We start from the raw sequence: 23,025 nt of genomic DNA on the forward strand, positions 1-23,025 counted from the left end.
ATTAAAATGATGTATAACAGTGCTTGCTTCAGCAGCACGTGTACTAAAATGATATATAACATAACATATTTATTTACAAATATATTCCAGTATCAGACAGGAAAGTTCAACGTTGCAAAACTGCAATTACTTCTGCACCAAACTTTTAATGTATGGTTGTCTTTGCATTTACCAGACACATTTTAAGTTAATCCAGAGTTTACCTTCAAAGGTACACAATTGCTTCACAGTGTATGGTGAGGGAGGACCTTACACGGTGTATTCCCAGTTCCTCTTTGTTCTGTTGACGATATTCATTTTACTTTTACAAATGTTATAAACACAGAATACATTTGCTATTTTTTCTTCTGAAAGTCAGTCACACTTTAGTGCAGTTTTTTAAAGGGGGAAAACTGATCTTATTTTACTTTCACTGTATTCCATTCTCAGGACTCTTCATTTCTTTGAGTAGGTCCAAGTTTCAGTCTTAAGCTATGTTTTTTCTGCTCAAAATGTTTTAACATTTCTTGCAGGTTAAGTCTCCTAGCAATGCATTTCTTCAGTGTTTCTTTCTGAGGAAGTCTTTATTTCTCCATTACTTCTTTCAAGATATCTTTGCTAGGTATAGGATTTTTAGTTAACAGGTTTAAATTTTTTTGTTTATTTTTGGTTTATATGGATTTCCACAAGAGGCCAATTCTAATTCTTATCTTTGTTATACTGTGTGTGGTATTTAACCTTTTATCCCTGGCTGCCTTTAAGATGTTCACTTTTTTGTTTTCAGCAGTTTGGAAGTGATATGACCAGGTTTTTTACATTGTTTATCATTTTGTTTGTTTATCCCGTTTGATGTTTTTTCTGTACTTCTTGGATTTGAGGTTTAGTGTCTGTCATTAATTTTGGAAATCTCTCAACCACTGCTTCTTCTGATCTTTGTTCACCTCTTCTGATGACCAGTTTGTTAGAATGTTTTGTATGTGAGAATGTCTTATATTGTCTCACTTAGTGGGTATTCTGTCCAAGCTCCCATCACCACTCATTTTTCTCTTTGTTTTTCAGTTGGGGTGATTTCCATTGACCTATCTACAGCTTCACTGAAGAGAAATGTTTTTGTTTTTCTGCTGAAATTACTCATCTGATTTTCCATGCTGTTTGTCTTTTCTTTTATAGTTGTTAATATAGTAACCGTAGTAACTTTAAATTCCCTGTCAGATCGTCCCAAAACCTGCCTCATATCTGAGTCGTCTTGTTGTTTTTGCCATGCTGTGGCAAATACAGGATCTTAGTACCCTGACCAGGGATTGAAACCACGCCTCCTGCAGTTTGAGTATTGAATCTTAACCACTGGACTGCTAGGGAAGTCTCTCTGAGTCTTGTTTTGATGGTTGCTTTGTCTTTTGGGAGTGTGGTGTTTCTGGTTTTTTTTTTTTTAATGCTTTTTGTCTGCCTTATAATTATTTTTCAGAACCGCACGTGTTGTATAGGACAGTTGTTTATATGCCTGGAAACGGGCGCAGATAGGCTTTCACTGCTGTTGTTTGGATTCCTTTTGTTAGGAGCTGGGCTCCGTTTAGAATTTGTTGTTGGCATGCTTGTGTCAGAGCTCTGCAGCCTCCTGATTTCCCCTGCGATGCCTGTGTGTAGTGTGGGGGGCGGTTCCCGGAGCTGTGTCTTCACTCTGAGTCTTCCTACCTCACCCGGCGTCTCCTCACTCCCTTGCTCCTCTCTGTCCCTCTCCCAGCAGCCTTCCACTTTGGCTGTTCCTTGAAGCTCTTCGTAAGGTGTTTTGTTTCTTTGGCCACGGCATGTGGCTGGTGGAATCTTAGCTCCCCAACCAGGGATTGAACCCACACCCTCAGCAGTGGAAGTGCAGGGTCCTAACCACTGGGCCCCACTTGAAGCTTTCCGACTCGGACGTGAGCGGGAGTGGGGTGGTGCTGTCTCCTTGTCCTGAGAGGCTGAGCCTTCTGTATGTGTTGACCCTGAGTCTTGGGGTGCAGTCCTCTCAGCTCTTCCACCCCTTCCTTGGCTGTAGTTGGGGGCTCCCTGTGAAATCTTACCCTCTCTCCAGGAGTAGCTCCCCCAGCCCCCTTTTCCTTCCTCCTCTTGCAGTGAGGTTCAGCAGAGTCTTCCCCTGGGCGGTGTGGACAGGGGAGGCCTTTTTCCTTCAGGCCTTTTCTCCACAGTAGACGTGGAGAAGGATCGGGATGGAATTTCTTGCCCCTCAGACTTGGCTGCTGCTCCCCTCCCCAGTTCTGCACCAACCCCAGTGCTTGTGAGGGCTCTTGCAGATCTTTCCAGTGACCTCTCAGTGAGTTTCCTAGGGACGTTGCAGAGGGGCACAGGTCCCCCAGCTTCTGCGGCCGTAGATGTCGTCCTGCCCGCCAGCCCTCAGCCCTGCCCCGCATCCTCTGTGCTCAGTGAGCCCTTCTCACCAGCATCAGGCACCTCAGCCTCAGGTGAGTGCGTGCACTCTCTCTTCTTGCAGGCAGTTGGATTTTGGGCCAGTTTGCTCTGTTAGTCAGTTCCTGATGGGTTCCCCCAAAAGTCACGGCCTGGAGTTAGTTTGGTTGGTTTTACTGTACAGGTGGGAGCATTGCTCCTCCCAGCCGCCTCCGTCCGAGCTGAAGCCAGGAGGAGCCGTGTCACCAGGGATTTCAGTTTCATGAAGTCCAGCTTGTCAAATGCGGTTAGTGCTCTTGGGGTCCTCCCAAATGTCTCTACCCCAAGGTTGAAATCTTGTCTAAGTAGAAAAATCTTCTAATATTTTGTCTTCTCTGAGGTTGGGGAGATTTTCTTCTTTGTTTTCTTATTAAAGCGTCATAATTTTAACTTTCATGTGGAGGTTTGTTACCCATTTCAAGCTGTTGTTGTTGTTTTAAATTTTGGTGTATGGTCTGTGGTAAGGTTGGAGGTGTGTCGTGTCTGACTTGGGATCCCATGGACTGAAGCCCACCAGGCTCCTCTGTCATGGGATTCTCCAGGTAAGAACACTGGAGTGGGTTGCCATGCAGTCTTCCCAACTCAGGGATCGAACCCGCATCTCTTATGTCTCCTGCATTGACAGGCAGGCTCTTTACCACTAGCGCCACCTGGGAAGCCCAGGGTTGGAGGTTACGCTCCCCTCCCCCCCATATGGATATCCAGCTGTGTTATTGAGAAGCCTCTCCTTTCCCCATGGGATTACCTTGTTCCTTTGTCAAACATGTTTTTTCAAAGCTGCTTATTGTTAAATTTCATAGACGTGCATACAGTAAGTGTATACGTATTTTACATGTGTACTCATTCGCTAAGTCGTATCCGACTCTTTTGTGACCCAATGGACTGTAGCACTCCAGATTCCTCTGTTCGTGGGGTTTCCCAGGTAAAAATACTGAAGTGGTTGTCATTTCCTTCTCAAGGGGATGACCCTGACCCAGGGATTGAACCTGCGTCTCCTACTTGAGCAGGTTGATTCTTTACCACTGCATCACCTGGGAGGCTTACAATAAGTGTTCAGCTTTGCAAATTATCCTAGTATGATCCCTGGTATCAGCACTATTCAGATAGAGAAACAGAACATTTTGAGGACTCCAAAAGCCCACGAAGGCTACGTCTTGGATACAGTTCCCTTTCTTTCCTTTCATGAGTAACCACTGAACATGTATTCCTAAGCACTACAGTTCTGTCTTTTTAACTTTACATACTTGGAAGTTTGCAACATATAGTTGTTGGTGTATAGCTCCTTTTACTCAGTGTTTTTAAGGTTTGTTTAGAACTTTGCTAAAGTTTGTCCAGCTCCAAACTGGACTAAAATTTTGGATTTTGACAGGAATTCTGCACAAATCATGTGTTCTTTGCAGCACATCATCTTAGGAGTCTGTGACATTGGTTTGTTACATGACAGGTGTTGGTAACTCTTCACACTTGGTTAAGGTGGTGTCTGACCAGTGTCTTCACTGTAAAGTTAATAATGTTTTGTGTTAAGTAATAGTCTTTTGTAGAGAAATATTTTATCATCATAACTATCCTGATTCTCATCAAGCTTTCTCCCTCTAATTTAGCATCCAGTAGTACTTCTTGGTTGAATCAATTAATACAGTGGTAGCAAAATGGTGATGATCTAATTCCGCCATCCCTTCTGTATTTATTGACATTCTGCAGCAAGCTAGAACTTTCTTTTCTTCCTTGTTGTTTGTATACTCCTGGCGTAATTATGGACTTATGGTTTCCTGTTGGGTTTTTGGTGTGGTTTCCTGTTTTACACAGTGTATCAAATGGAGCAGTGGGAACCCCTTCCGGCTGGCTGCTGAATCCTCATTTTCTGAATATTTGCTCACTTTACCGTACCAGATGTTCGTTCTCACCTCGAGTCTTCCCTTCCACAGGCCTGAGATGAGCCGTCCATCCAAGGAGCCCTGGTTCAATGGACAGTAGTATTTACAAGTAAAAACATGAATCTGTTGAAACCTGGGGTTCACACTGAATCTTCAGTTCCAGTCCAACATTTGGAGTTTATCATTAGCCTTCCTTCTTGCTGTGTTTGTGTGTCTCTTCTGCAGTGAAAACCTGGCTGCGTCATCTTCAGCATGTTTACTTCTTAGGTCGGTTCTGCCGTGTGCGCGGGTCTCTGCCTGCCCGCTGCACTCCCGGCGCCGGCACACCTCCAGCAGACGGTGCTCCCTCTCAGCGCCGCGGCGCACACCAGCCACGCCGCCAGCACGTCCACGGCCGCGAGGGCCACGCTTGAGTTCTCTCTTTCAGAGCTTGTCATTCAGTGGTATCTAAAATTTTAAAAAAATCAACCTTTATAAACTATTAATTCTCCTTATTTATCTTTACATCCTTTTGGATTTTGTGTGTGTACAGTCGTATCATCTACAAATAATGGCACTTCTTTCCCCCTTTTCTAATCATTAGTCCTTTTTTTTTTTTCCTTCCTTTACTGTACTGGCTGGGATCTCTGCTGAGTAGAAATGATGGTTGTTGGTACCTTCATTTCATTTCTGATCTGAGGAGGAAAACTTTCACTGTTTCATCTTTATGTTTAGTGATAATAGGGTTCTCTTTTCAAGATGGCCTTTATCAGTCTAAGTTACCTTATGTTCTTCATATGCTGCGAGTTCTTTTTACTAGTGAATGGATATTCAATATTATTAAAAGCTTTTTCTGCATCTTTTTAACTTTCCCCGATGACTCAGTGGGTAAAGAATCTGCCTGCAGTACAGGAGACACAGACGTGGATTCAATCCCTGGATCGGGAAGATCTCTTGGAGGAGGAAATGGCAACCCACTCCAGTATTCTTGCATGAGAAATCCCATGGACAGAGGAGCCTGGGGGGCTACAGTTTATGGGGTCGCAAAGAGTTGAACACGACTGAATGATCAAATGTCTGTACGCACACACGCTGCATCTATTTTAATTACATGGCACTTGTCTCTTACTCTTTATGGAGTAATTAGAAAATCAGCTCAGTGTTAAACCAACTTTGCTTTCCTGGTAAACCCATTTGGTCATGGGAATATCCTTTTTTCTGTGTTACTGGATTGGGTTTGCTCATAAATTCACGTAGGACTTTTTCATCTGTTTTCACGAGTGAGAGTAAATTGGGTTTTCCTTTCTCTGTCACATTTTGGTGTACCAATTATGGTTAATTTTTAGTATGTACTCTTTTTTATTATCTGTAGTAGTTTGTCTAAAGTCAGATATGTTTTTCTTATTAAATTTCTGGTATAAACCATCTTGGCTTGGAGTTACACATGTTTGAGTTTATTTAATGATTACAGTGTTGCTCCAGTTTCTGTTTGTCGATTTTGAAAAGTTGTATTTTCTGGAAATTGTTTGAGCGCTTCATCAAACTCTCGTCTAAAGTTTGACCTAAAGATGTTGCTAATACCCTTATTATTCTAAGTGATTGTTTGATCTGTAGTGATGTCTTTTTCATTTTTGACGTTGGTTTTTTTGTACTTTGTCCCTTAATAAGTCTTATCAGTATTTGTCTGTTTTATGGATCTTTTCAAAGGAGTAGCTTTTGGCTTTGCTGGTATTCTCTGATCTGCGAGTATCTGACTGGTGCCCTTTTAGACTCAGCCTCTCTGGGACGGGCTTTCATCCAAGAGGCCTTCTCGCCCAGGAAGTGACCCCAGCACACCCTCTAGTGGTCTGGAGCCAGCTTGCCTGGGTGTGAATCCTTGCTCTGATACAAACTTGAACAAGTCTCGTAATGTACACACCTCAGTCTCCCTCTTTAATGAAATGAGGACGACAGTCACACTAACAGTGTAGTGGTGTTGGAGTGATTGGAAGCTGCTGTATGCATTTAGGGAATTGGCCTGTTGCATCTGTGTTGCAGATACTTTGTCTCAGTTCAGTTCAGTCACTCAGTCCTGTCTGACTCTTTGTGACCCCATGGACTGCAGCAGGCCAGGCTTCCCTGTCCATAACCAACTCCCGGAGCTTAGGCACTCATGTCCATCGTGTCAGTGATGCCATCCAACCATTTCATCCTCTGTCATCCCCTTCTCCTCCTGCCTTCAATCTTTCCCGCCATCGGGGTCTTTTCCAGTGAGTCGGTTCTTTGCATCAGGTGGCCAAAGTATTGGAGCTTCAGCTTCAGCATCAGTCCTTCTAACAAATATTCAGGACTGAGTTCCTTTAGGATTGACTGGTTGGATCTCCTTACAGCTCAAGGGGCTCTCAAGAGTCTTCTCCAACACCACAAGTTCAAAAGCATCAATTCTTTGGCGCTCAGCTTTCTTTATAGCCCAACTCTCACATCCGTACATGACTACTGGAAAAACCATAGCTTTGACTAGACGGACCTTTGTTGGCAAAGTAATGCCTCTGCTTTTTAATATGCTGTCTAGGTTGGTCATAACTTTTCTTCCAAAGAGCAAGTGTCTTTTAATTTCGTGGCTGCAGTCACGATCTGCAGTGATTTTGGATCCCCCCAAGATAAAGTCTGTCACTGTTTCCATTGTTTCCCCATCTATTTGCCATGAAGTGATGGGACTGGATGCTGTGATCTTCATTTTCTGAATGTTAGAGTTTTAAGCCAGCTTTTTCACTCTCCTCTTTCACTTTCATCAAGAGGCTCCTTAGTTCTTCTTTGCTTTCTGCCATAAGGGTGGTGTCATCCGCATATCTGAGGTTACTGATATTTCTCCCGGCAGTGTTGATTCCAGCTTATGCTTCATCCAGCATAACATTTCTCATGATGTACTCTGCATATAAGTTAAATAAGCAGGGTTGACAATATACAGCCTTGATGTACTCCTTTCCTGATTTGGAACCAGACTGCTTTTCCATGTCCAGTTCTAACAGTTGCTTCTTGACCTGCATACAGAATTCTCAGGAGGCAGATCAGGTGGGTCTGGTATTCCCATCTCTTCAAGAATTTTCCACAATTTATCGTGATCCACACAGTCAGAGGCTTTGGTGTAGTCAGTAAAGCAGACGTAGATGTTTTTCTGGAACTCTCTTGCTTTTTCAATGAACTATCAGATGTTGGCTATTTGATCTCTGGTTCCTCTGCCTTTTCTAAATCCAGCTTGAACAGCTGAAAGTTCACGGTTCACGTACTGTTGAAGTCTGGCTTGGAGAGTTTTGAGCATTACTTAGCTAGTGTGTGAGATGAGTGCAGTTGTGTGGTAGTTTGAACATTCTTTGGCATTGCCTTTCTTTGGGATTGAATGAGAAGTGACCTTTTCTAGTCCTGTGGCCACTGCTGAGTTTTCCAAATTTGCTGGCACATTGAGTGCAGCGCTTTCACAGCATCATCATCTAGGATTTGAAATAGCTCAACTGGAATTTCATCACCTCCACTAGTTTTGTTCTTAGTGATGCTTCCTAAGGCTTACTTGACTTTGCATTCCAGGATATCTGGCTCTAGGTGAGTGATCACACCATCGTGATTATCTGGGTCGTGAAGATCTTTTTTGTATGGTTCTGCTGTGAATTGTCGTCACCTCTTTTTAATATCTTCTGCTTCTGTTAGGTCCATACCATTTCTGTCCTTTACTATGCCCATCTTTGCATGAAATGTTCCCTTGGCATCTCTGATTTTCTTGAAGACAGCTCTAGTCTTTCCCATTCTATTGTTTTCCTCAATTTCTTTGCATTGATCCGTGAGAAAGGCTTTTTTATCTATCTCTGCTATTCCTTGGAAATTTGCATTCAAATCTGTTTATCTTTCCTTTTCTCCTTTGCCTTTAGTTTCTCTTCTTTTCTCAGCTATTTATAAGGCCTCCTCAGACAGCCATTTTGCCTTTTTGCATTTCTTTTTCTTGGGGATGGTGTTGCTCCCTGTCTTCTGTACAGTGTCACAAACTTCTGTCCATAGTTCTTCAGGCACTCTGTCTGTCAGATCTAATACGTTGAATCTATTTGTCACTTCCTCTGTATAATCGTAAGGGATTTAATTTAGATCATACCTGAATAGTATAGTGGTTTTCCCTACTTTCTTCAATTTCAGTCTGTATTTGGCAATAAGGAGTTCATGATCTGAGCCATAGTCAGCTCCTGCTCTTGTTTTTGCTGACTGTATAGAGCTTCTCCATCTTTGACTGAAAAGACTATAATCAATCTGATTTCAGCATTGACCATCTGGTGATGTCCCTGTGTAGAGTTGTCTCTCATGTTGTTGAAAGAGGGTGTTTGCCATGACCAGTGGGTTCTCTGTTAGCCTTTGCCCTGCTCTATTTTGTACTCCAAGGAGATACCTGTTACTCCAGGTACCTCTTGACTTTCTACTTTTGCATTCCAGTCCCCTGTAATGACAAGGACATCTTTTTTGGGTGTTAGTTCTAGAAAGACTTGTAGGTTTTCATAGAACCGTTCAGCTTCTTCAGCATTACTGGTCGGGGCATAGACTTGAATTACTTTGATATTGAATGGTTTGGCTTGGAAAGAAACAGAGATCTTTGTCTAACTTTGTATTTTTAAGAAACTGTTTATGTTTTGCAGAAGTTTTACACTTCTGTGTGAAAAGACTTTGGGGTTTAAAATAAACATGGCATATAAAGCTATTGTTCACTGAGGTCACCCATGATCTTCTAGCTGTTCTTTTTCCTGTTTCTAAAGTAATTGTTCTTTGTGTCTTCCTTTCCTTCTATGCCCCGTGTTGGAAATTTTATTCTTTATTAGTACTTATAGAAGTCTTCTCAGGTGGTGATAGTAGTAAAGAACCCACTTGCCAGTGCAGGAGATGTAAAAGACAAGGGCTTGAGCCCTGGGTCAGGAAGATCCCCGGAGGAGGGCATGGCAGCCCACTCCAGGATATTTCCCTAGAGAATTCCATGGACAGTGGAGCCTGGCGGGCTACTCATTGGGTCACAAAGAGTCGACACGACTGAAGCGACTTAGCCCAGCACAGACAGCACTCATCGGTGAGTTCAGTCGCTCAGCCGCGCCTGGCTCTTTGCAACTCCATGGACTACAGCATGGACTACCGCCAGGCCGCTCTGTCCTTCACCAACTCCCGGAGCTTGCTCAAACTCATGTCCAGCAAGTCAGTGATGCCATCCAACCATCTCATCCTCTGTCGTCCCCTTCTCCTCCTGCCCTCAGTCTTTCCCAGCATCAGGGTCTTTTCCAGTGAGTCAGTTCTTCACATCAGGTGACCAAAGTATTGGAGCTTCAGCTTCCGCATCAGTCCTTCCAATGAATAATCAAGACTGATTCCCTTTAGGATGGACTGGTTGGATCTCCTTGCAGTCCAAGGGACTCTCAAGAGTCTTCTCCAGCACCATGGTTCGAAAGTATCAATTCTTCGGCGCTCAGCTTTCTTTATAGTCCAGCTCTCACATCCATACATGACTACTGGAAAACCATCGCTCTGACCAGACGGACCTTTGTTGGCAAAGTAATGTCTCTACTTTTTAATATGCTGTCTAGGTTGGTCATAGCTTTTCTTCTAAGCAGCAAGCGTCTTTTAATTTATGGCTGCAGTCACCATCTGCAGTGATTTTGGAGCCCAAGAAAATAAAGTCTGTCACTGTTTCCATTGTTTCCCCATCTATTTGCCATGAAGTGATGGGACTGGATGCCGTGATCTTCGTTTTCTGAATGTTGAGTTTTAAGCCTGCTTTTTCAGTCTCCTCTTCCACATTCATCAAGAGGCTCTTTAGTTCTTCTTTGCTTTCTGCCATAAGGGTGGTGTCATCCACATATCTGAGGTGACTGATATTTCTTCCAGCAGTGGTGATTCCAACTTGTACTTCATCCAGCCCGGCATTTCGTATTTTGAACCTTGCCTGAAATGTTCCCTTGGTATCTCTAATTTTCTTGAAGAGATCTCTAGTCTTTCACACTCTTATTGTTTCCCTCTATTTCTTTGCACTGAGGAAGGCTTTCTTATCTCTCCTTTCTTTGGAATGCTGCGTTCAGATGGATATATCTGTCCTTTTCTCCTTTGCGTTTCACTTCTTTTCTCAATTTGTAAGGCCTCTTCAGGCAACCATTTTGCTTTTTTGCATTTCTTTTTCTTGGGGATGGTTTTGATCACCACCTCCTGTACAATGTCAAGATCCTCTGTCTACGGTTCTTCAGGAACTCTATTTAACAGGTCCAATCCCTTGAATCTATTTGTCATTTCCACTGTATAATTGTAAGGGATTTAATTTAGTTCATACCTGAATGGCCTGATGTTTTTCCTTACTTTCTTCAATTTAAATTTGAATTTTGTAATAAGGAGTGCATGATCTGAGCCCCAGTCAGCTCTAAGTCTTATATTTGCTGACTGTATAGAGCTTCTCCATCTTTGGCTGCAAAGAATGAAATCAGTCTAATTTTGGTGTTGACCATCTGGTGATGTCTGTGTGTGGAGTTGTCTCTTGTGTTGTTGGAAGATGGTGTTTGCTCTGACCAGTACATTCTCTTGGCAAAACTCTTGTTAGCCTTTGCCCTGCTTCTTTTTGTACTCCAAGGCCAAACTTGCCTCTTACTCCAGGTATCTCTTGACGTCCTACTTTTGCATTCCAGTCCCCTATGATGAAAAGGACATCTTTTTTGGGTGTTAGTTCTCAGAGGTCTTGTAGATCTTCATAAAATCATTCAACCTCAGCTTCTTTGGCATTAGTGGTTGGGGCATAGACTTGGATTATTGTGATATTGAATGGTTTGCCTTGGAAGCAAACAGATCATTCTGCGTTTTTGAGATTGGATCTGAGTACTGCATTTTGGAGTCTTTTGTTGACTGTGATGACTACTCCATTTCTTCTAAGGGATTCCTGCCCATAGTAGTAGATATAAAGGTCATCTGAGTTAAATTCACCCATTCCAGTTCATCTTAGTTCACTGATTCCTAAGATGTCGATGTTCACTCTTGCCATCTCCTGTTTGACCACTTCCAATTTGCCTTGATTGGTGGACCTAATTTTCCAGGTTCCTATGCAATATTGCTCTTTACAGCATCGGACTTGACTTCCTTCACCAGTCACATCCACAACTGGGTGTTGTTTTTGCTTTGACTCCATCCCTTCATTCTTTCTGGAGTTATTTTCCCACTGATCTCCAGTAGCATATTGGGTACCTACTGACCTGGAGTTCATCTTTCAGTGTCCTATCTTTTTGCCTTTTCATACTGTTCATGGAGTTCTCAAGGCAAGAATGCTGAAGTCGGTTGCCATTCCCTTCTCCATTGGACCACATCTGTCAGACCTCTCCACCGTGACCCGTCCGTCTTGGGTGGCCCCACACGGCATGGCTTAGTTTCATTGCGTTAGACAAGGTTTGGTCCACAGCCTCAGGGTGTGGAGTCGGTTCTCAGAGAAAACCAAGAGTGTGTGCACACCAGGCAGCCACGCTGAAGACAGCGTGTCAGGCAGGCGGAGGTGAGTGCCTGCGCCTCCTGCTGAGGGTGTCAGTGTGGGCCTGCAGAGCCGGTGGGGCAGGGCCCCTGCTGGAGGGGAGGGCTCCCGGGACTGTGACATGTGTCGGTCCGCGTGGGTCACTTGGTCGCGTGGGGCTCTCCAGTCCCTGGTGTGCTTTATGTGTGAACACATCCTCATACTGAAGACCCAGTATGAAGAAAGAATGTAAAATATCTCACTCTATATTGGTTATCTTTGATGTGATAATATTGTGCATATATTGAGTTCAGTGAGTCAATTCAGTGTGTTGGCTCTCTGCATCAGGTGGCAAAATGTTGGAGCTTCAGCATTGTTTCAGGGTTAGTTTCCTTTAGGATTGTGTGGTTTGATCTCCTTGCAGTCCACGGGACTCTCAAGAGTCTTCTCCAGTACCATGACTCGTTGGAAAAGATCCTAATGTTGGGAAAGATGGAAGGTCAAAGCAGCAGAGGGTGGCAGAGGATGAAATGGTTAGGTAGCACCACCAGGTGAATGGAGGTGAGTCTAAGAAAGCTCTGGACGAGAGTGGAGGACAGAGTAGCCTGGCGGGCTGCAGCCCATCAGGCCGCAGAGAGTTGCACATGACCTAGTGACTGAACGACAGCACTGAGTTAAATACAGGCTTCCTAGAGTCACCTGTTTTTTGTGGGGGAGGTGCTTAATACACTTTTTTCTTAGAGCAGTTTCAGTTTCACAGAGAAATTGAGCAGAAAGTACAGCAGGTTCCCATGCGTCCTCACTCAGCACAGCCCCCACAGTGTCAGCATCCCCACGGTGGTCTGTCAGAGCCAGTGACGCATCCTTGGGCATCCTCGCCCAGAGTCCGTGATTCTGGGTGCTGCGCACTCTGGGGGTTGGACAGATGTCGAATGGCATGTGTGCTCCGCTGTAGGATCACACTGTCGTCTCGCTGGTTCAGAAACCCTTTGTGTCCTGCCTGTGCCCGCCCTCTCCCCCGTCCCTGACAGCCGCGCATCTTTTACTGTCTGCATAGTTTTCCAGAAGGTCGTGTAGGGGTCACACAGTTTGTAATCTTTTCAAATTGGCTCCTTTCATTTAATAATACACATTTAAGGTTGCTCCATGTCTTTTCATGGGTTGATAAGTCTTTAGCACTGAATAATAATCTGTTGTCTGGAGGTACCAAAGTTTGTTTATCCATTCACCTTCTGAAGGAGATTTTGGTTGCTTCCAAGTTCTGGCAGCTATGAGTAAAACTGTTAACAAACATCTGTGTGCAGGAGTTTGTGTGGATGTAAGTTTTCATTTGGGTAAGTTCTGAGGAGCACGATTGGTCAGTTGCAGGGTGAGAGGATGTCTGATTTTGTAGGAAACCCCCAGACTGCCCTCAGTGGCGGCCAGCGCCACCTGCCTCCCCACCAGCAGAGCTGAGAGTCCCTGTCGCTTCCCAGCCTTGCCAGCACGTGGCGTCCGTGTCCCGCGTTTCGGCCGTTCTGCCGGGTGTGTTGTCTCCTTGTTTTTGCCCGTGTTTTCGGTTTTAACTTATTACACGGTTCATGTTTGCAGCTTGCATTACATTTCTCTTAGAGTTGGAGCGGACAGCCCGGAAGGCGTTGCTGAAAAGGAAGGGAAAGATTGGCAGTTAGTACCTGGAGGCAAAAGTGAGGTTAAGAGGAGAGTGTTTTCTCTTCAGCCTGGGAGGAGTAAGTAATAGCATGTTTGTATCCTAATGGAGACGATGCAGGAAAGAAGGAAAAACGGATGACCTGACAAAGAAAGGGGCTGGTCAGTGGAAGAGGCCTCAGGCAGAGGGCAGGGCCCGGTGCCTGCCCCAAGGTGAGGAGGCCCGGTGGGTGAGCGCGCCTGAGGGCACTGTGCAGGCCCTGGCGGAAATGCTGCTGCGTGCATGTCCACACAGGGTGTCGGCGCCCTCACGCCCCCGTCAGCAGCATGTCACGCACCCACCTTCCATCCCTCTCCGCAGCGTCAGGTTTTTTCTAGTCTTTAATAATTGTTTTCACTTTCCCTTCTTGAGAGACCACGGGGAGCAAAGGCTTTGGCAGCCCCTGCGTACCTGGCCAAGACCTCCAAAGCAGACACTGCAGTCTGGGGGGCCCTGAGCCCGGCCTTTCTGCGGCTGCTGCCCACGTGCGTGCTGAGCAGGCCTCTGCTCCACCTGCCCCGAGCTGGGTGTCTGTGTCTCCGCTCCCCTCCTCTCCAGCTCCTGGGCAAACACGCCTCCCTGTCCCCTAACCCTCTAAACCATCCCACACAGTCGCTGTGCCCATGGCTCTAACTCCTGTCCCCGCCTTGTGATGTTTTCGGACCGTAACAGTTGTAGTAACAATCCTGGAGACTGACTCCATGTCATCAACTCTGTTACGGGAGGTAAAGGGTCCTGCAGAAAGCAGGCGCTGTCTGTGGGGTCCAGGCAGGTCCCTGGCTAGCCTCTGCTGTGGTTCCCTGTGAGGCAGCTGCCCCCGTGGCCAAGGGCGTGGTTGTGGCTGTGGTGGGGGGGGCGGGAGAAGGGGCTGGGCCCTGTTTGATGACTTGGGCTCACCAGCTATGTGAATGGCTACTTTTGGAATTACTTAAGGTCACTCAGTTTTCAATATGACTGACCCATTTAGGGACTGACTAAAAGCTTTTCTGAGTCTCTGTTCTATTTATGTGATTTTTCTCTCTCTTCTGGTGATTTCTGGATATTGCTATGAAGACTGTTAACATCCTTTACAAAATGACTGGTTACCGTGATTTTCAGGTACCTTCAGATTTGTAAAGGGATGCAAACTGCAGTCTGAGAAGTTAGAGGTACTCTGATAGCAGTTTTTCATTTGCCCATAGTAGATTATTGTTGTTCAGTCACTAAGTCATGTCCGATTTCACAATCCCATGGACCGCAGCATGCCAGGCCTCTCTGTCCTTCACTATCTCCAGGAGTTTGCTCAAATTCATGTCCATCGAGTCTGTGATGCTATCTAACCATCTCATCCTCTGTCGTCCCCTTCACCTACCACTGTCAATCTTTCCCAGCATCAGGGTCTTTTCTAATAAGTCAGTTCTTCGCATCTGGTGGCCAAAGTATTGGAGCTTCACCTTCAGCATCAGTCCTTCCAATGAATATTCAGGACTGATTTCTTTAGGATGGACTGGTTGGATCTCCTTGCAGTCCAAGGGACTCTCAAGAGCATCAGTTCTTAGGCACTCAGCTTTCTATTTGGTCTAACTCTCACATCCATACATGACTACTGGAAAAACCACAACTTTGACTATATGGACCTTTATTGACAAAGTATGAAGAAGGAAATGGCAGCCCGCTCCAGTGTTCTTGCCTGGAGAATCCCAGGGACGGGGGAGCCTGGTGGGCTGCTGTCTCTGGGGTCGCACAGGGTCGGACACAACTGAAGTGACTTAGCAGCAGCAGCATTGACAAAGTAATGTCTCTGCTTTTTAATACGCTGTCTAGGTTTGTCATAGCTTTTCTTCCAAGGAGCAAGCGTGTTTTAATTTCGTGGTTGCATATTTTGAACTGAATGAGAAGGAAAACACAGCATATCAACATTTATCAAATACAGCAAAGCAGTGTTTAGTAGGGACATTTACAGCGTTAACCATCGTCAAGAGAAAGGGTTCACTGCCCTGTGCTTCCGCCTTAAGGAAGTAGAAAGTCAGAGAGCCAACCATACCCAAAGATACTCAAAGTAATGAAATAATAGCATAAAAGCAAAATGCAGTAAAACAAAAAAAATTTTAATATGGAAAAATCCATGAAACCAAAAGCTAACTGTCTTAAGAATAATAAAATTAACCTTAAGGTAGGCCAAAAATTTGAGTAGATACTGTATAAGCCTGTGAAAAGATACTTATTGTATTGTTAGGAAAACCACATTGAGATAGCAGTACACATTGGTTATGGGGCTCCAGTGAAAACCTTAGGATGAGGGTGTTGGTTAACTGGGACTCCTTATCAGTGCTCTTTGGGAGGAGTTTGGCACATAGCCTGTGGCATCTTAGTTCCCTGACCAGGGCTCCTGTGCCCGCTGCAGTGGAAGCACAGAGCCCTAACCACTGGACTGCCGGGAAATCCCGGCGGTTTCTTAGAAGTTAGACACCCCAGTTATTCTATTCCTTGGTATTTATGCAAGAGAAGCAAAAACATGTGTTCCCAGCAAGATTTATACATGAGTGTTGATAGCAACTACTGTTTGTGAAGCCGAGACAGGGAGACAGGCTGCCTGTGTCCAAACAGCAGAATGTGAGGGAGCTGTGTCTTAGCTACAGGGGACACTGCTTGGGAGGGAAAGGAACAGTCCCATGGTCCACACCAGGAATCATCTCCAAGTAATGATACTGAGAGAGAAGCCCGACGAAAGAGGAGATGCTGTGTGATGCCATTCGTCGCAGACGATTCCAGGAGTTGCGCCGTGAATCTGTGGAGTGGGAACTCGCTGTGGTGGCCTGTGATGGGGCGGGGCGGGAGGGTGAGGCGGTGAGGAGGCAGAGTCGGGGCACACTCACCGCCCGAGGACCGCCTCCCGTGCTGAGCCGAGTCTCCAGGCGTCGGAAGGTTTGACCTCTGTTCGGGACGCGTCTGGCTTTACAGACGGTGTGCCCTGACGATTCCGAACCATAGAAAGGATCACGCCCGCTCTCCTGGGTGTCTACCTCCGCGTTGTCTGGGTGGTTAATGCGCCTGCGTCAGCCCTTGCTCTTGACCTCTGCAGCCCGTCCTCCGCTGTGGGGGGCCCCTGCCCGGGGGGGCGAGTCCCCAAAGCCTGACCGCTCTGCTCCCCTGGGCTTGCCTCACATGCGATGACCTCCCCAGAGTTGGTTGTCCGCATGCGGGGGTTTCTCTGTAAGGTGAGACCTGGGTCACGCACTGCCCTTCTGAGCAGCCTCCAGCCCCCGCACAGCACCCCCAGGCTGGCTGAGCAGCCCCGGCCCCTCATCCTCGGCCCCGGGCCTCCCCTCCAGCCTGCGTCCTGCTCCAGAAGGACCTGTGTGCACAGCCGCCCCCATGCCGGCGCCCCTCTGCCAGCTCTCCCCGCAGCCGCTTCCGTCTTCGTTGTCCTAGCCCTCGGGTCTCACGTAGCTCTGCTCTCATTAAAGCCACGCTGTCCTCCTCGTCCGCTCTGCACCCTCAGCAACTTCATGTCTTCATTCTGGCGGAGAAGCACTTAGCGCGCTGGGCCGTTGGAGGTTCTGTCTGTGTTTACTTGTCCAACATCGCTCTCAGACCAGCAGGACCCGGGCGTCTGACCCGTGCACGGGCTGTGTCCAACCCCTGTGCCCGAGTCGTGCTCACCGAGGCTGCTCCACATGCAGTCCAGCCTCTCTCCTGCGCCCGACGTCTGCCCCCCATCCCGGGGGCGCCGCCTTCGCAGCAGTTTCACCCTGGCCTCTTCACCGCTTCCCTTCCCTCATCTCTTCTCCTCGCATGTCCTACCTCCGTGTCCAGACCTGAGTGAGGCCAGGCCCCGCAGCTCCCTGCCCCCTTCTCTGTCCATGCCCCAAGGCCTCTAGCACCAGCCCGCCACTTGAGGCGTCTCCTCAGGGAGGCCCTCGACAGCTGCAGTGACGAAGGGCATCATCCTCAACGCCTGACACCTTGTCTTGCTTTCTCTGCTCAGCCACCGCTGTCTGACGTTCTGTGACTTGAGAGCACAGATGTTTGACCTTGTCCTCGTGTTTGACGAGCACTGCACTCCCCCCGGCGGGGAGCTGGGTTTACTCACCGTGCGTCTCCATGCCTGGGCCAGTGTCCTGCACACAGTGGGCTCCCAGGAAGCCCTGCAGGGATGGACCCTGAGCTGGGTTCTCTCAAGTCACTTCTGCCTCTTAACATTCTGATTCTTCTGGGGACCTTTGTCACCTTGGGCCCAGCATCTCCTGCTCTGGGTGGAAAGGCAGCCTGCAGAGGCCTGAGACCTGGGGCTGTTCCGCCAGCGATGGGCTTGGGACCTGTTGGGACAGAGAAGGGCAGCTGCTCCCGGGGGCGGCCATGTGCAGCCGTTCAGGTGAGCCCACTCAGACACGCAGGAGGCTGCTGAGCTGGGTGGTGAAACCCAGGGCTCACCTGTGGGCATGATGGGCGTCAGCAGGTTTGATTGCTGGTTCTCGTAGGCGGGGAAGAAGAGAGGTGTGCGCTTCTGTGTCTCAGCGGTGCTGTCTCAGCCCTGTAATCACTCATGTTTTCCTTCATCCTGTCCGCCCCCTTGATACCTGGTCCCTCCAGGCCTTGCTGACAGCACCTGAGGCCCTTCAGGAGCGCTCTGGCCGTGGTGGCGGCAGTCACGGCAGTGCGTGTGTCGGGCCAGCCCGCGGCAGGAGACACGCCGGGGCCGAGTGCAGAGCCGGGCTGCGGGCCAGGCGGAGCCGGGAGCGTTCGGGCCACGCTGGGCCAGAGTGGCCCCAGCCCAGTGCTGGCCTGCCTGCCCGCCCGCCGGGTGCACAGCGGGGGCTCTCCGCGTGGGGGCTGTGGTCCCGAGGCCGCCACCCCCCACGCACTCTGCTCAGGGGCCGTGGCCCGTGCGGCTGCGTCGGGAAGGCTGTGACTGGCCTCCCTGCTCGACTGTGGCCAGCTGTGCCCCTCGAACTGCTCTCTAGGATTTGCAGGGTGGTTCCGCTAAGGTGCACACAGTGCCTCAGGGCTCATGTTGATTTGGATTAAAATCTTGGCTGCTACTTGCTCACCTGGTGACTTTAGGCCCGTTTTAAACCTGGGCGCCAGTTTGTGGGTTTCTAAGGCTAATTTTATTTTTCTGATGGCGAGGTTGATATTAGAGAGGATCTGGAGTCATGATCTTTCCTCTTCCTCCTGCTTACCCTCACCCTTCAGTTTAGGACCTGTTTCAAAAGTGGATGTAGACAGTGAGGCTGGAGTTGAATCCATAACTGCTGACGCGCTTGGAGGGAGGCTGGTCTCGGGTGTGAGGCTGCTCTCAGGCTCCTAGGTGTGTGTCTTGACTTGAACTTGCACAGCCCGCCTCAGAGGTGGCTTGGCTCTGTAGGTGAACTCAAGTCACATTGCTGCCGCAGCCTTGAGCCCCGAGTGCAGACATCTCTAGAATCGTGGCCTTGACCTTTGTTGCTGTTTTTGGCTGCACTGAGCAGCTCGTGGGATCTTAAGTCCTCAACCCAAGCCCTCGACAGAGAAAGCAAGGAGTCCTAACCTCTAGAGCTCCAGGGAGTTCCCTGAACTTTGTTGATGGCTAAAAGAAAAGAGAAAATGTCCTGGTGCTTTCTCAGTCTGAATTGAGGTTGATGCTTCCTAGCAAGTGGGGGGAATACAGAAGTCTAGGTGAAGGGGTGAAGACAGATTTCTGCCTCCTCCTTAGATGTTCTTTATGGTATTGCTCTTTTATTTGAGGTATGTGTTTCTAGAATGCTCAGCACAGTTTTATTTAACAAATCCCCTTTGATGTTTCTCAGTGTGAACATACATGTGCATTAAAGTTTTAGAACTGTTAAGTTTGAATGGTCCTGGCTTTGTGGCTCATGTTTTGAAAAAACTTTTTTTTCTTTTTTCTGTTCCAGACTCCTTTTAACTTTGGCATGAATCATAGAACACCACCCTATCCCGCTGGGGATTACTGCCTTCTGTGCAGAAGCGAGCGGAAAGACTCTTCGTTCTTAGAGAGTGGAGTGAAGACCGCAAGCAAGCTGGCCCTGTCCATGGCGCCCAAGGGCAACAGCGTGCTGCACCTGCCGCTCTGGGTGTGCCCCGACTGCCGGCGCACCGTGGAGAAGGACGAGCGCCATGGTGGCCTCGAGCAGCCGGCGGTGAGTGCCCGCGGGGCGCTGCCCCGTCAGCCCGGCTCTGACCCCCTCGGTCAGCAGGTCAGCCCCATCAGCGAGCTTGGCGGCCCACAGGGCGGGTTTCAGCGTTTTATGTCTGGTCGCAGGATTTCTTTGGCGATACAGTTTGTTGAAAAACTAGATGGCTTTGTGTGCGCTCAGTTCTAGACGATTCCATGTGCTGGTAACTTGCCTGAACGTCTCTTCCCGGATGCAGTTCTCATGTCAGGCTCCCCGCCCCACTCTGCCCCCTCTCTTTTCATGCCTCAGCTCAGTGAAGCCTTCTTGAGAACGTCAGCATCTTTAGCCCAGACAGCGTCTTCGTGGGCCGTGGTTCTGAAAGGGCTTTAGTTTCTCTTCTTTAACCAGTTTGTGGCTGTGCTGGGTCTCGCTGGCGGCCCTCGGGCCCCCTCCAGTGTGGAGCGCAGGGGACTCTGGGCTGTGGGCCGTGGGCCCCCCCTGCGGTGCTGCTCTCATGGAGCGCGGGCTCGGTAGCTGTGGAGCTTGGGCTTAGTTGCCCCACGGCGTGTGGGATCTTCCCAGACCAGGGATTGAACCTGTGTCCCCTGCACTGGCAGGCAGAGCCTCAGACCCTGGACCACCATGGAGTCCCGAAAGGGCTTTCAGACCTGGTCTTTGGGTTCTGGAGGGAGTTGCCTTGCAGCCATGTAAGGCCCCACATGCTTGGGCTCGTCCGTGGCTTTGATTTCTGCCTGCTGGGTCTTTTCTGAGCTGTGGTCTCTGTGCTCCCGCCTCTCTGCATGCGACACTGTCTGCTTGCTGACCCGAGGCTGCTGTCCACTTGAGCCCGCCTCAGGCCTGTGCCGCTCTGCAGAAGCCTCCTCACTGCCCCCCGCCGAGCCGAGACTTCTGTTTTAGGGTTTCCCGGGAGGCAGCACCCAGCTCACGTGCTGGCTTCTGCAATAGTGCTGTAGCAGCTGCAGCTCAGAATCCCGTCGTTTATCAAAACAGAGACTGGCTTCTCACTAGTGTGCTTCCCGCACAGCCCTCTTTCCTGTTCTGTTCTTCTCCTTAGCGCTTCTTTCTAACATACTGTGTGTTTTGCTGACTCACCTTGTCTTTCTCCTTCACTGGAATATACTCTCCAAGAGGGAGGGCAGCTCCTTTTGTGTGTTTTCCAACAGCAGTGCTCAGTCAGTCACTGCCGCTGCTCAGTCGTGTCCCGGGGACTGCAGCACGCCAGGCCTTTCTGTCCATCACCAACTCTGGCATATTTTAGGTACCCAGAATATTTGAATTAATGAATAAATGAATGAATGAAGAAATGATACAGAATAAGAGATTAAAAAGATGGCCAGTTGATCTTACATTTTTTCACCTGCAGATCTTCGTGCTTTTATCATTTTATTTTACTTTTGTTTCCTTTCCCGTCCACTTAAGGTGTTTGGTCTTTTTTCAGTTTTTTGTTGTTGTTCAGTCACTCAGTCGTGTCCGACTCTTTGCGACCCCCATGGACTATAGCACACCAGGCTTCCCTGTCCATCACCATCTCCCCGAGCTTGCACAGACTCATGTCCGTTGAGTCGGTGATGCCATCCAACCATCTCATCCTCTGTCATCTCGTCTCTTCGTGCCCTCAGTCTTTCCCAATACCAGGGTCTTTTCTAACAAGTCAGCCCTTTGCATCAGGTGGCCAGAGTGTTGGAGTTTCAGCTTCAGCATCAGTCCTTACAATGAAAATTCAGGACTGATTTCCTTTAGGATGGACTGGTTGGGTCTCCTTGTAGTCCAAGGGACAAGTTCAACTTCTCCAACACCACAGTTCAAAAGCATCAATTCTTCAGCGCTCAGCCTTCTTTATGGTCCAACTCTCATATCCATACGTGACCACTGGAAAAACCATAGCTTTGACTATATGGACCTTTGTCAGCAAAGTAATGTCTCTTCTTTTTAATATGCTCTCTAGGTTTGTCTTCAGTTTTTTAATGCAAGACTATTTGGCGTTACTGATACTTGTTTGTTCTTTGTTACTTCCAGTAGTCATTCTTGAGTCTTCCCCCTGCTCATGCATTCTCTTTGCTTCCTAAACTTTACCATCTTTGGCTCCTGTTTCCAGTCCAGCTCCTCTGCAGTGGCCTGACTGCCTTGGGAGAATGGTTGCTATGTCCTTCCTGGTTTGGAGGCAAGTGGAAATGCCTGTCAGGGCCCATAATCAGTCTTTCCAGGAGGAGAGTCTCGTTTCCTGACTCTGATTTTGCCTGGACGATGCATCCACAAATGAGGCTTCTCTCCTCATTAAAAAAGTGGTCCCAGGGACCACAGAGGTGTAATGTTAACCAATGTTTGTAGATTTAAACCTTCTGTTGCTTTTGTATGGTTGGCTTCTTTGTTCAAGCTGCTTAAAACCACTGAACTTTTTTTTTCTCAATGAGATGTAATTTACATCTAGTAAAATTCACCCATTTGAAGTGTATATAGTTCACTGAGTTTTGACAGATTTATGCAGTTGTGTAAACACTGTCACCACAGTTAAGACACAGAACCCCCAGATGTTCCCTTGTTCACCTTGGTGGTGACCCTTCCCTCCCCCCAGCCCCTGATAACTACTGACGTGGTTTTTATCCACATGGATTTGCGATTTCCAGAGTGTCGCGTGCGCTTCTCTCACACGGCGTGATGCTCTGAGAGCTGTGCGCCACCACTGTGTTCCTTGTTTTCACTGCGTGAACTGTAGAGACTTGCTGTCGTTTGTGGATCTGTTTATCGTTGACGTGTGTTTCTGTCATTTCCAGACTTGGACTGTTCTAAGTCTAGCTGTTGTGGGCGTCCTTGTGCAGGTCTTTCCGCAGACAGCCTTTGTACGCATCACTGGCCTGGTTTGCTCATGTCTGGTTGAGAACTTGGCATCTGCCTGTGAAGGGAGTCACCTCATGGAGGCTCGTTGAAGGCGTCTTGTCTTGTATGTCTTTCGGGGCCTCGTAAAGTGAGTTGAGGTGTGTTGCTGTTCCTGGTCTTCTCAGGAGAGTTTGTTTACTGTTGGTGGTGGTGTGTGCAATGTCTGTGGTGTGTGTAGTGTTGGTGATGTGTGTATAGTATCGGTGTATGTGTAGAGCTGTGGGTGTGTGTGGTATCTGTGTGGGTGTATGTGGTGGTGGTGTGCGTGTATATAGTGGTGATGTGTGTAGTGGTGGTGGTAGGTGTGGGGTTGGTGGTGTGTGTAGTATTGGTGGTGTGAGTGTGTGCATTGTCAGTGGGGTGTGTGTGTGCAGTGTCAGTGGGGTGTGTGTGTGCAGTGGTGATGTGTGTGCAGTGTCAGTGGGGGGTGTGTGTGCAGTGGTGATGTGTGTGGTGGCGGTGATGGGTCGTGTGTGCAGTGGTGGTGTTGGTCTTTCCCTCGTGGGGGCAGTGCCAGGCCACGCCTGCAGAGGTGGTCGGCGAGGTGGGCCCCGGAGCTGGCTCAGACCCGTGTCTCTGACGGCTGCCCCCTGTGCTGGTGTG

General features: G+C 48.0%; 1 protein-coding gene across 3 annotated transcripts in view; it reads left to right on the forward strand.

Annotated features, from left to right (window-relative positions):
* The window catches only part of FAM193A (family with sequence similarity 193 member A), a 148,195-nt gene that overhangs the window by 43,006 nt on the left and 82,164 nt on the right, over nucleotides 1-23,025 (forward strand). For all 3 annotated transcript variants that reach the window (XM_043906007.1, XM_043906006.1, XM_043906005.1), the window contains one exon: nucleotides 19,306-19,551. In XM_043906007.1, the coding sequence (XP_043761942.1) occupies nucleotides 19,324-19,551 (228 nt within the window). In that variant the 5' untranslated portion in view covers nucleotides 19,306-19,323. Of the gene's footprint in view, nucleotides 1-19,305; nucleotides 19,552-23,025 lie in introns of those variants that run through there.

This window comes from Cervus elaphus, chromosome 6 (assembly GCF_910594005.1).
Source record: "Cervus elaphus chromosome 6, mCerEla1.1, whole genome shotgun sequence".
NCBI lineage: Eukaryota > Metazoa > Chordata > Mammalia > Artiodactyla > Cervidae > Cervus > Cervus elaphus.